This window comes from Rhea americana, unplaced genomic scaffold (assembly GCF_003343005.1).
Source record: "Rhea americana isolate MKP2758 unplaced genomic scaffold, rheAme1 scaffold_108, whole genome shotgun sequence".
Lineage (NCBI taxonomy): Eukaryota > Metazoa > Chordata > Aves > Rheiformes > Rheidae > Rhea > Rhea americana.
In genome coordinates this window covers 1,020,055-1,033,761 of record NW_028185128.1, presented here as the reverse complement: position 1 = coordinate 1,033,761, position 13,707 = coordinate 1,020,055, and the positions used below count along the sequence as shown (strand labels likewise).

Here is a 13,707-nt window from a genome sequence, read left to right as displayed (position 1 = left end):
CACAAAGGAAAACACGAGGACAGCTCTCTGTCTTGGTGTCTTCTGAATTAAATTGGAAGGAAAAAGCAGAACAGAGCTAAAAGGATATAATTCCAAGGGCATGTGGATTTAAAAACATACAAATAGCTTTGCCTATTGAATTAATTCCCTTGATTCACTTGTGAATAGCAAGTGAAAATAGCATCTTTTCAGTATGACCTTGCTCGTTTCTTACCTTATTTGTTAAAAACTCATGTGGTCGTTTCCATGAATTCACTTTTAAGGACAGTGGCAGTTCTATTTTCCCTTCAGGATCCTCAAAGACTGGCTACATGAAATATGCGTATAAAAAAAGAGTATTTTTAAATTAATTATACTATTGGATCTTCCACAAGATTTAAAATGTTTCATTGCTCACATGATAATTCACTTAAGAGGAAAAAACAGCACAAAAAGGAACTAAGAAATCCATAACTCTGAATTAAACAGTGCAAAGTCCAAAGTGCAAACGTCACAAAAGCTGTTTATGCTGTTCAGAGGAGGCCATATGATCTGCATTGTCTAAATAAGTAAACATAAAATGTTTCCTTTTTGTTCCACCTTTCAGGAACATCTTTCAAAAACTCTGTTTAAGCTTTTAATTCATGAATCCTACAGACTAGACAAATTGGAGAAGGGCATCCTTCCACTAAGTCATTTCTAAGCACTTTTTCTAGTTCACTCACTTCTAACGTTTTAAAACTTAAAGACTGAGAGTAAATATAAATCAACATTTAGACACAAACAAAACTGAGGATAAGCAGTTTAAACTCCCATAGAAATCAAAGAAAGTTATAGTTATACAGCATTATAAATTTATAATGTAGCCTGTTAAATAAAGGGTCTCATATGATCTTCAAACTTCCATTTCCAAAGTGATACTTATTATCTGTGTAAACAGACAGCATCAGGATATATAAAATCTGTTTAATTAACAGTGCAGAGGTGAGTTGGTTCTGATATGGCTCATGCTGATGACAAACTAATCAGTTATATAGCCTTTGATTTGTGGCCAGAATTTTAAATAGGTTTTACACATGTTACGGATTTCTGTGCGTTTTGCAGACCATGATGTATATATACTATTTATCTTCTAAAGAGTAATCAAGAGAAAGAGTTTCTGGGAAAAAAAAAAAAAGAAAAAAAAACTATGATGCTTTAAGCACCTACTCATCATGGAAGGCAAAAGAAAATACATCACAAAAATGTAAAAAAAACCCAACAAAAACACAAACCAAAGCTCCTAAAATAGTATTCTGCCCTGACTTTTTCTCATTTACTTCATTGTATAAGGATCTTCAACATACCAATCTGAAACAAACTATTTCAAGTACCTGAAGAAGCGAGGAAGCTTGGAAGAAAAAGAACCTTTTAAAAATACTTAATTTTCTGATAGCATAAAGGAAGCCTTGTGTCCTAGACTATAGAGAATTGTATTGAGTTCTGTATTCTACTTTGAGACATACAAGTTTGACTATGCGGCTTAAAAGGACAGCTTAGCTCTTAAACACTCGGTAAGCCAGGAAAAGGAATCAGAGGAGAATGACCTAACACTGTGCAGGGTACTAGAGGAAAAGGAGAGATACACGTTTACTTAGTTTTACAAGTGAAAAAGTACATTGAAGAGTGATAGTATAGGCTGAGCTAAATTTGGCTGACACAAATATGTATAAATGGTATCTTTCATTAAAAGTAGCTATAGGGACAATTAAAACAGGATTTCTTCTTGAAATATTGCCAAGTCTCAAGAATTCATGATCTAAGGAATCTCAACCACAAATTCTTCCACAGGAAGGACAAATAGGCAAGAAACAATCACAAGCAAAAGTGACAAATTAAAGCATGAATCTCAACAGCACAGGATGGGGTGCATGACAAAAGAGCTTTAAAGACACAAGAAAAGAGATCACTTCTGATAGATTCCTTTTTGTGCACAGGAGTGTAGGACAGTAAATATTTTTGTGCTAAGTGGAATTCTCAAAGGCTTCTAACTGAAATACCCCATAAGATGTTGAATTCTGGCTAGCTGCTTGGATCAAAATAGGCCATTTTAGAAAATTCTTTAGATTTGTAATCACATCTGGTGTGACCAACATCTTTAATAACTCCTTTAAATATGTAAAAAGAACAATGTGTCATATAGCTTGGAAGCTAAGAACTGAATGGTTTGATAACCAGATGAGAATGTTCTTATGCTAGATATTCTTACATTTTATCTGTTACAATAACATCTGGCAAACCTAACAGATTAGCACTGTATTAATGTTCAGAGTACAGCCCAAGGATACCAAGTGCACTAATGAAACAGAAGAAAGACAAAGGAAAATTATTTACCCAGCAAGTTAATGCAGTATTCAGCAACAAAGCAATAATTTCAGTTAAAGGAGTACTTTGGCCCAAACAGGCTACAAGCTTGGGATAAGAAAAAAGATGTACATATATAAATATGTATGCTAACATATACATAACACACAACAGTACATACGAAACAAGCAAAAGAACAATGTAGAACTTGCACTTAAAATAGATGATTGAGCATGGTATTAAATGGATTTAAAATATGACTTAAAAATGAAGAGTTTAAGAAATTTTTTAAGAAAGAATTTTTCTACTATGCTGCATAAAAAGCACATATATTCTTTAATGCAAGTCAGTTTGAACGAGAAGTAAAAATCCCAAGGAGACTTAAAAGTCATTCCAAAGTTAGAAAGACTTATGAGTTTTTCTGCATCTGTTAGGCACCTTTTCTTTGCAAAATAATTGTACCCCCTCAAACCACTCTCTGCCCACTAGCACCATAGCATGTATTTCACACGTCCAGAAACTGAGGTGTGGAGAAGCAAAGACCTCAACCTGCTGTTTTTCCCATAAAACACTGCAAAGATGGATGCATTCAGCCCTGAGTCCACAGAAATTGCAGTGCCCAGACAAGGGATTGCTCTGTTGTATTATAACAGTTCAATTTGTTCCYACATCCCCTGTTTTATTTATGACATGAAATAGCTTTTGGGGGTTCAATGTTTTAACCATTAATGCATTAATAGCATACACATATTAAAGTGTTCATATAAGAAGCAACAAATAAACAATGCACAATATTTTTAGTTAATCCAGTAGGATAGTAGGAAACTACTTAAACTTATGGAAAATATATGCTTGAAAATTAATTTTTGTCAGTAACAAATTATTTGGAAGTTGTGATAAAGTTACTCAATTAAAGAGAGATGACAAATTAAGTAGAAATAATAATAAATGTGTCATACTCTACTTACTAAAATAGGACTTCTTCCAGATTTTTCTTTCTCTTTTCCAGGTTTTCCTGCATCCCATTTTTCTGCATTGATATCTGCTTCATTCCACTCTGGCCAAATGGGAAATTTCCCTTTTTTTGACTCACTGGATGCACCTATTTGGAAAGACATAGTCCTCCTGGGAAACAACCAGAGGCATGAATAAAAATGAATACTATATAAGCAAGGGAAATAACAGAAAGATTTTTAGTTCATAAAATATTCATGCTTTTAATGCAATTTAATAAAAATTTTAGGGTTAATAATGGCAATAACTTTTTATCACTAAAATAAGCTAGCCTGTAGAATTTCTGGATGGCATTATAAGGTATAATCCAACAAAATATTTAAATGCATTTGTATGAATAATCCTGCCAAAGTAAACGGGCCAACTGAAGCAAAGAAGTGGAATCCTATGGCACAGTTCCCTCCCTCTTCCCCTACTTCACTAGTTCTGCTTCCTCTCTTGTACCAGTCCTAGCACTCATAACCCAATTCATCTTGCTTATTCAGCCAAAAGTTTTCCATTTTTTTTTTTCATTTTTTCCTTTTTGTTTTGGCTTATTGGCTTGAACCAACCAAAAGGGAGCGTGCCATATGGAAAAGAAGTACTCAGGAATCAGACCTCCATTTCTAGGCACATGTGAGTTGCTAGGCCAATTAGCCCTGTCTCAAGATAGTTTCAGTCTTAGGGCTTCTTGTGCTACTAGCACTCTCACATTTCACTACTCTCTTGATGGAGTTTACGACTCTGTTAAAAGGCAGCTGAGACTGCAGCTGTATTCACCAAGGCTAATGTGCAAATAGCTACCAACCAGCACAAGTAGTAATTATGGACATTGTTTCCCCAGTGCACACAGACAGTTCAAAAAATGTGTTAGCTAGAGTGAGAACACAGCAGCTCCTTCCCTTTAACTATGCAGTTTGGGAGCAGATACAATATGTGCAAGTCACATCTTAATCAAATTCTCCCAAACCCACTGATAGTGAACTGTGGATGTTGTCCAGTAAGGAAAGAGGCTCCATTGACCTGAAAAGCAACCTGACACCCAAAACTGAACAAAAGGGTTTAAATAAATCTTACTGCAGAAAAAACATGTCTACTTCAGCTAGCTGGGAAAAAAGACTCAGATCAGAATTCCCTCTTTGATACTTGTCAGCGTCCTAGCAACCATATGACAGCAGAAACACAGTATCAGAGAGAAGACTTTTGTACTACTGGAACCTTAATATAATTTACATAATAGTTCTAYTTTATTATATACAAAAGCTATAAAAAGCTAATGGTATTATAATTCTCTCTTTCCTTTTCTTATATACCACACYCTTTCCATTTTTTAATTGACCAGCAGTAGAATTCCTAAAAAGAACTCTGAGGGATCTGGAAGACAACAGGGTATTGGGCTACAATTTCAAAGCTGTTTTTGCAACCAGGTGTCAAAACTATGACAACCCTTTTTAAAACTAAAAGCTTAATTTCTTCAGAAACTGACATCTTCAAGAACCTATATCTAAAAGGGAAAGGTTCATATTTTTGATATTTGAGAACAGTTTATTTAACTTCTGGCCATATATTGCATATCTTGGCATGTGGATATTTATCCTGTACAAAAAGCACCAACGATAATATACAAAGGCATGCTCACATTTTAAGTTTCATAACTATAGCTTCTTCCTGAGATTTTGGTGACTCCACAAACCAAATGAACCCTGCAATTATGACTGATAGGGTCACTCAGATTATGTAAAGGATTTGCATTTCAGATAATATGGTCATGGTATCATAATTCACAATTGTTTTTTTTACTCTGTTGTGTACAGTACTAGTTTATTGTTCCTGTAAAGGTGGCACATAACTACATTTTAATGACAAACACAAACTGCATGAATTAGTAGTCTGGCTAGGAAAAACTGTGTAGGAAGTGAGACCAGAAGATGCTACTAAGCTTCCTACCTTCCACAAGATGGAAGCAGGGACAAGTCACTTGGGGTAAGAGAGATACTGCCCAAGAGTGCAGCAATACAATTACAAAATTTACAAAACAATTTAAAGCTCAGCTGAAGTTGAGATAATCAAGCGATGTGAAGGGCAACACAAAAGGCTTCCATAAATATATTGGAAGCAAGGGAAGGAAAATGTCAAGGCTAAGAAAAATGTCTGCCCACTGCTTAATGGAGTARGGAAACCAGAGACAAAAGACATAGAAAAGGTCAAATACTCAATGCCTTTTTCTGCCTTGTTTTTTACTGGAAAGTCTGGCTCTCAGGCCTCCTAGTCCATGAACCTACTAGCAGGGTCTGTGGAAGTGAAGCATCATCTGCAATAGAGGAAGAGAGATTTAGGAAAAAATTAAGCCCACTGGGCATACAAATCCATGGGACTAGTTGGGATGTATTCAAAGGTACTGAGGAAGTTGGCTAGTGTTACTGCTTTATCACCTTCAAAAGACCATGGTGATCAGGGGAAGCATCTGATAATTGGAAAGCAGCTCATCAGATTCATCTTCAAGAAGGGGAAGAAACAGCATCTGAGAACCACACGCTAGCTGGCCTCACCTCAGTCTCTGGGAAAGTATGTAGCAAGTCCTCCCAGAAACTATTTTCCAGCAAGCTGATTGGAAACAGCCAACATGGATTTACTAAGGCTAAATTGTGCCTGGTTACTAAAGGTGTTCCTCAGGAACCAATACTGGAGCTGATACCATTATTTTCTCCATTAATGACCTGGAGAATGGGACAGAAGTGTACTCAACAAATTTGGGGACCTTCCAAAGTGGTGAAGAGCAGAGCTGCTATTCAGAGATCTCAACATGAGTGAAATGGCCTGACAGGAACCTTACAAAGCTCAATGAAGAAAAATACAAAGTTTAGGATGGGAACCCAGATGGAAGAAACTTGGGATGGAATAACCATATGCAGCAGTACAAGCTTGGGCCTACTCTCTAGAAAGCAGCTTGGCAAAAAAGGACTTTTAGGTCCTGGTAGACAACAAAGGGAATGTAAGTCAGCACTGTGCCTTTGCGGTGAAGAAGGCCTACTGGATTCTGCACTGTGTTAACAAAAGTGCAACCAACAGACGAAAGGAAGTGATGCTTCTCCTCTACTCAGCACTTGTGAAACCACATTTGGATCACTGAGTCCAATTTCTGGCTCCCTAGTACAAGAAGGAAATGGATGTACTAGAGCGAGTCCARAGAAGAGGCAAGAAGATACTGGGGGCTGGAGCACATGAGAAATCAGGAGAGGCTTMGACAATTGAGTTTGTCCACTCATTAAAAAATTGTGAAGGTAGAATCCTGCTGCTATCTTCAACTATCACTTATAGAGAAGATAGAGTCAGAAGTGAAGAGCAACAGGACAAGTGGCAAGAGACACAGGCTGGAATATATAAAATACTGGTTATATATAAGGAAAAAAATGCTCATCATGATGGTGGTAAGCACTGGAACAGTTTTCTAAAAGAGGCTGTGGAGAAAGGACAAACTTAAATCGACAAAGCCCTATGCAACCTGATTTAAGTTGATCCTGTTTTGAGCAAGATGGTTGGACTAGATGACCTTCCAAGGTTTCCCTCTATCAAAATTATTTTGTGATTCCTTAATACTTCATTACTAGTAATACAAGAGACAGATGGACAAAAAAAGATTTCTTACCATTTAGTCGATAACCACATTCATCCACACTACCAGTAACTCTTACTGGAAGAAAGCTGTGAAAATTCAATACCATCTGTGCCTTCTGCTGTGCAATAAAAAGAGTATAGCTATTCTAACAAACTGGAAGAAAGATGCATTCCCTGGAGCAATATTTGGTTTTCTTCACCACATTCATCAAATCAGTCAAGTGCAAACGGCCTCTGGCCTCTGTAACGTCTAATTTTTCATTAATGGGAACATTTTTTCTATAGCATTTTCTTGGAGAYTGTCAAACAAGACTTCATTCCATACTCAATAACAGTTAACAAGCAAGTGAATACCCCAAAGTGTTTACTTGAGTTTCTTTGGATTACTAGGTATGTCTACAGTAGTTACAGTTATTTCAAAGAATCTGCTGTATCTGCATTAACCRCATGTATGAAGAACAACAAAGAATAGAATGCTAGCAGCACTGATGATTTCACCACTTATGACATTTTGAACCTTTGTCCCTTTGAATATTGATTGAAATACAGCTCTTGGTAGCTTCGTACGTATACTTATGAGCAACAACAAAAAAAAAAATAAATAAATAAAAAAAAAAACTTATTGTTCCCTTAATTTTATTTCAGATGAAATATGAAACGTAGCAATTTTAAATAAATATTCAAGGACTGCTTCTAATTGTTTTATGTCTTTTTTTCCTACGTGGATGCATTTGGTCTTTTAAATATTTATAGAGAAGAATGGAAGATTCATTCAATAATAAAAAAGAAGTTCAGAAACCATTCTGAAAGACAATTAAAAATAATTGCAGAGTTCAGAGTCCATCATTAAAGGGTATTAAATAAAACACACACTCACATTGGGATGGAATGAAAGAATTTTAACCAATATCCACTAACAATAAAATGAAAGTTGTGTGTTATTTTATTTTTATTCTGTATTTTATACTCCTATATATCTTCTATCAAAAATTACATAAATTCCATGAAATAGTCTGGTTTAAACCTGAGGGGTAATATTTCCTAATACAAATCTAACTGCTTTGGGATAATAATGAAATAATAAAAAAGCACATTTGCACAATTCCCTTTTTTTGTTGTTGTTGTTTTTACAGTAAGACAAGGAAGGACTTGCCTAACAAGTCACACTAGTATAAAAAATTATTTTCCAGTACACAGTGACATTACAGAACACCCTCAACACTGACAGTGCGAAAGAGATGGAAACAATCCTATCTGTAACCGAAACGCCTAAACTAAGCTGTGCAAGCCCAATAATCTTAATTCTCAAAAAGAATGATTCAAAAAGCTTTCGTAATATTTTTAGAAAAAAACCATAAAGAATTGTAAATTAACTGGATTCCAAATATAAATGAGTAAGCAAATAAAGACAGCTGAATTTAAATACTGTATTTGAGTAAGGTATTAGGAAATTCCTTTATTGCAAGAATCAAATAATGTAATTCCTTGAAAATTCTTTGAATATGACTAACAAATACAATGAGGACAATGTGAAGCATTATTGGTATTTTATACTCAAGCTAGAGGACTTCATTATGCAACAATATTTTAAATACCGATTTATCAGCAAACTTCTTTTTAATCCTATACTAAACCCTAAAGGAGAAAAAAAGAAGAGGGAATTGCCAAATGGGAGAAAGACTATGAAGTTGGCACTAACTCATTTCTGAGCAGATTCCCTTGGAAGGCAGGTATAATGCCTTCTATAGTGTGTTCATACAGTGTCAGGAGGGGAAATAGGGACAGAAAGGACAGACAATCACATCAGGAGAAAACTGTGTTCAGCCTAGTACTTCACCTTTTATGAGACTTCAGATTTGCTAGAGAAACAGCAGAACTCACTGGGAAAAAGTCCCATGAGATGTCAGAAGTGCATGTAGATAAATGTAGATATTTAGACTGTGGATATTCACACTTCAGCTACTCACCCACACTAAGCAAGGGAAACCAGTCAACATAGTCAACGGAATCCAAGGACCAATTATTCTCATCATAAACTAGATGAGTCCACCTGCAAACTATCTAACTATGGCCATTCCTCACAGTGGGAACTTAGTAAYGCTGAAATAAGCCTAGTCAGGAGAATTATAGAAAAGAAAGTACTGGTATTTAATTCATAAATAATACAGCTACTCCAGCTTCCTTTCCCAGCCTCCCTAAATAGCATTTATGTCATCCTGACTTACCAGGTAACAATCTGGCAACACATAACTGATGATCTTTGCAGGATTTTTATGATTCAGAAAGACACCATTTTTCCTAGTTTATTCTGTCCTCAATCATTTTCATTTGTACTTCAGCTTATAAACTTAGATAAAGCTCTCTTCCCTAGGCCTCCCCTACAAAGGTTATCTACAGTTTTGACTAGCATTTTGACTCAGTCATTTTCCTAAATCCCCCAAATCCTTCTTTGGCTTTTATTGAGACATGCAAATCTGGTAACAGAACTCCTTCTCACAGTAATTTTGACTGGGAGTATTTTAAACAGACGAATTCACCAGGGATTCCATGATATCCATGACTCTCCTTCAGTGTTTCTGATTAGATATTTGCATATAGATATATCTGGTTTTTTGCCCTCCTGAAATCCTTGTCATTAGTTATGACACAAGTTGCAAAGACTATACTCTTCTGCAGGTCAAGGCTGGTTTAAATGTTTTTCCCTAAATCTTTATTGCTTTATTTCCATGAAACCTTCTATTTAAGTTTCTAGATTTATTAAGATCTTCTTTATGTTATACCACCTCAAGAAAGCTGTAGAAAGGTTTAATGYTTTCTTCACATTCTCAGAACATAGTGCTGGGATCTCTAACTGGGATTGAGATGCATATTTGAAACCAAAGTTTTCAATGGCTTTATCAGTTATTGCTCAAGCTGAGCTATGGTTACTAACTACAGATATATTCTTCACTAAATTCAAATGTGAAATAAAATACGTTTGCGTAAAACACATTTCGGAGAATGAAAAAAATGAGTATTGGCACTTGTAATAGCAACTGTTTGAACAAAACAGCCACGAAACTTGTGTGTACTACTAAATGGTAGTATGGTATGAACAGATATTTGTCTGCTTGCCCTTCTGCAGTCACAAGGACTGCGAGTTTGGTTTCTGGTCTCCATTTGACTCATTCTAATAACTATCTGTTTATGTCCACAGCATGGCATTTGTTGCTAAGTAACTGTCTACAAYTGACACTTCATTCCACCTTAGCGTTCCCTGCCTGCGTTTCAAAGACTCACCAACATTATCCTAACATGTTTTAAAAGTAAAAAATAAAACATAAATTTGAGTGTAACAATATCCCAGTAGAAGACAAAACATCTGGATTCTCACTATTTTCATCTTATCTCCTGAAGAGTGTTGCCAATCCAGAGTTAAAGCTGTCAATCTTTTTTTCATTAAATACTATCATTTTTTCCCTCTGAAATGTCTATAATCATTACACTGTAGAGTTTGACTTCATTCAAATTCCTAAAACCCAGAAAATATACTATTACTGTGTACATAGTGTCACACTGACTATGGTTCCTGGGATGGTTAATAATTAAAGGAAATGATTCAGTAACGGGACATGATATTTAGGCAATTTATGTCTGGCAGGACAGTGATTAAGGCTCAGAGTTGAAACTTCTATCCTTCCCTTCTTGTTCCCTCTGGATGCTCTGAACTCCTCTACACGTACAGAAATAAGAGCAATATGAAGGAAGAGGTGTGGGTGAGGAATAGTCTCTCACATTGCATATTCTCCATTAGAAAAAGTGGTGGGGAAATGAAAACTTTGGACTCTTTCTGTTTACCATGGAGCAGTAAATAAAAAATAGGTCCCTTCCCTTGAATTGCTTAAGTAGTCACAAAAACCCACAATTTTTGGCCTCAGTAAAGGGTTTTATATTAGGAGGGACAAGACAAAGCACAAACAGATGGCTCAACTTCTCCTCCAAATGTGCCCTGGGGAGAAACTACTCATTTCTTCCTAATCTCTTCAGAACTCTGAAAGAGGAAAGGTCTCTTTAAAAATCTTATTTATGGAAGCACGGTAGAAAGTTCTTTAAAATTCCAATCACTGCACTGGTTTTCCAAAAGCAGCTTTTGAATATCTCAGAAACTCATGCCTGAAACTACTGCTGCAAGTTCATAAGCATCTGGAAAGAACACGAAAAAATTTGACAAATTATCAGTAACTTGCAAACTGATTTTCTCTTTTTGATCATACATAGTATAATCCTTCAGAAGAGAAATGAACAGAATACATCATGATCTGAGCACCTAATAAGCAGCCAGGGCAATGGTTTGTTACTCTCTATTACTAACATACTCAACAACACTTCCAAATTAAAACCAAAATATGCATGTGTTGTTTACAGTAATTCACAGTTAATCTTGTAGCAGAAATTGCAAGCAAAAACTAAAGGATTCCCTGTAGAAGAAAAATATGCTAGTCTACACATTCAAAGTTCTCATGGATAGTGGCTGAGATTTGTGGCACAGATGCATTGCAAGTAAAATGAGTAGAATGAATAACTAAGGCATATAAGCTGTAATGACAGTTTCTTATAAAATCTATGGCAACAGGTTTTGTTGTCACTTCATTTTTGTGTAGTGGAGTAARTCTCGTCAAGGACTTCTTACTCCAAAATGAAAGGTGAAAGATAAAACTGCAGAAAATTAGAAGTGGTGCTAGAAAAAAATGTGAATACCAATCAATTACAGGCATATTTTCAAAGGAGTCTGTAATTTGCATCACTAATTTCAAGTATAATACCCTCATTTCTAAACATAACTAAAATCCTCATAGTTGTCTGATGAACTATCAGTAAATTTAAGCAACTTGTCAAGAATGAGATTATGCCAATTAGTTGATCACATTTTCTGATAGGGAAGGTCCACTCAATCTGACCAATACAGCCTTGCCTGCTAAAAGTCTACACTTTTTCTTTTTTTAGTTTGACTGTGTAGTAATGGGAGGTGAGATGGTCGTTCTCAATTTGCTTTCCAGCCTAGAGAAGGGGRAAAAAAAAGTTATATGCCAAATACCTTGCCTGAATTGTATGCTGTGTTTCCCTGAGATTACTTCAAAGAAWAGTGGAAGGAGGCTAGCAGCACTGTGTTTTTTAAAACTCAGGTTTGAATTTGTTACCTTTATTTTCAGCCCGATTCCACTTGCTGTCCTGTAAACATTTGATAATTTTGGTCTTTATTGTTTTAAAACGTCAGCTGAATTTGAATACTGTTCTCTAAATGTTTGGATCAACTCTTATCAATACAATTCAGACCTTTCCTATTTTTGAGACATTTATATCAGGTTTACACTATAGAAAACCTTGCAGTGACCANAAAAAGAAAAAAATCAACAAAAATCAACACCTGAATACAAAAGACTGGTGCTATATGTTAGAGGAAAAAAGATGATACATTCAAAGAACTGATGACAAATACAATGATAATGCAACAGAATATTTCATATAGATCAAAAAAGATTTGTTTTTGCCTGAATAAACGTGTTTGCAAGAATTCGTGTTTGCATGAATAAATCTTAGCAAACTTAAGCAAATCTTAAAAAACCTCAAACAATTCTCACATATTTTGGGTAAAGAATTTATGTTAAATCCAGCCTTCACATTCATAGCAAGCTTATGTACTGTGTTTGAATTTTGGCCTCTTTTAACCTTCTACTTTTGAATTCCAGGAAAAATTGTTTTTATTGAATAMGCTGTCATTAGTAAAAGGCTCAATGACTGAGCAGAACCAGGTGAAGTTACAAACTTCCAAAGAGCAGATAGTCTGGACATTGCAGCTTTCAATGCAGCAAAAGCCAAGAATCTGTAGCCTGTGAAAGCATTCCTAGAAAAGCTCAGCTTGTCATTTTCAGTGGCAAAGCCAGCTGTACTAACAATCCTCTACTGATTCTATCGAGTCACAGGACTGCTGTCTAAAAACTTTTCAAATATGTAAAATAAGACCTTCTTCTTTCCACATTAAAAGCAGTCCTGATAATAGAAGGTATCAAGATGGACTGGAAGTTTCTTGTCAGCTTTTAATGTTCTATCACACTATAGGTCAGTTAGACTTTTAAAAGACTTCAAAATATAGTATTTTTTATTTGCACTCTCAGGAGTGGAATACTGAGGAATAATCCCCAAAGATKCCTGCCAAAACAGAAACCTTATAATATCTGGCTTTTAAATGAGGACTTTTAATCCACAGAACCCAAATATTTTACAGAGGCTTTATCATATCCAGTTTAGAGATGGAAAATATGATATAACAAGACCCAGCTAGGATCATAGCAAGAGCCTGGGAAAAGCCTTTTCTGGTGATTTTCAGACACCACTCTCAGYCAAGAGAATTGATGTCTGCTCAGTCTTTCCAAGGTCGTTTACTCTGGGCTGTGCTTTAGATGGGTCTGTTGTCTGCTGGCCTACATCTTTTATCAGTATCTGGTTTTAAAAGGTGAAGTTGGAAAGGCAAGTGGCAGGAACATGGACACCAAATGGTCTCAGCTACATCTTGTAGTGTTTCAAGTCACAGGTCTCACTATAAGTAACATCTGCATCCAATTTTCAGACCAAATTTCTATTTGAATAATGCACCATTCTTTGAACTATCAGCAAATTTTGAAAAGTACTGCAGGTTACATGGGTCTCACTAGCAATAACACTTCAAGATCATGATCTGTCTGTAATTCTGATAGATCAATAAGATCTTTTCAATGTGCAGCCAAGGAAAGCAAACAAAAT

The 13,707-nt window shown here is 35.6% G+C and overlaps 1 protein-coding gene across 1 annotated transcript in view; it reads right to left on the bottom strand.

Annotated features, from left to right (window-relative positions):
* Positions 1-13,707, bottom strand: part of ADGB (androglobin) — a 141,090-nt gene that overhangs the window by 115,917 nt on the left and 11,466 nt on the right. The window contains 2 exon segments of the mRNA XM_085310817.1: positions 215-307; positions 3,291-3,447. Of these exon segments, the coding sequence (XP_085166943.1) occupies positions 215-307; positions 3,291-3,447 (250 nt within the window).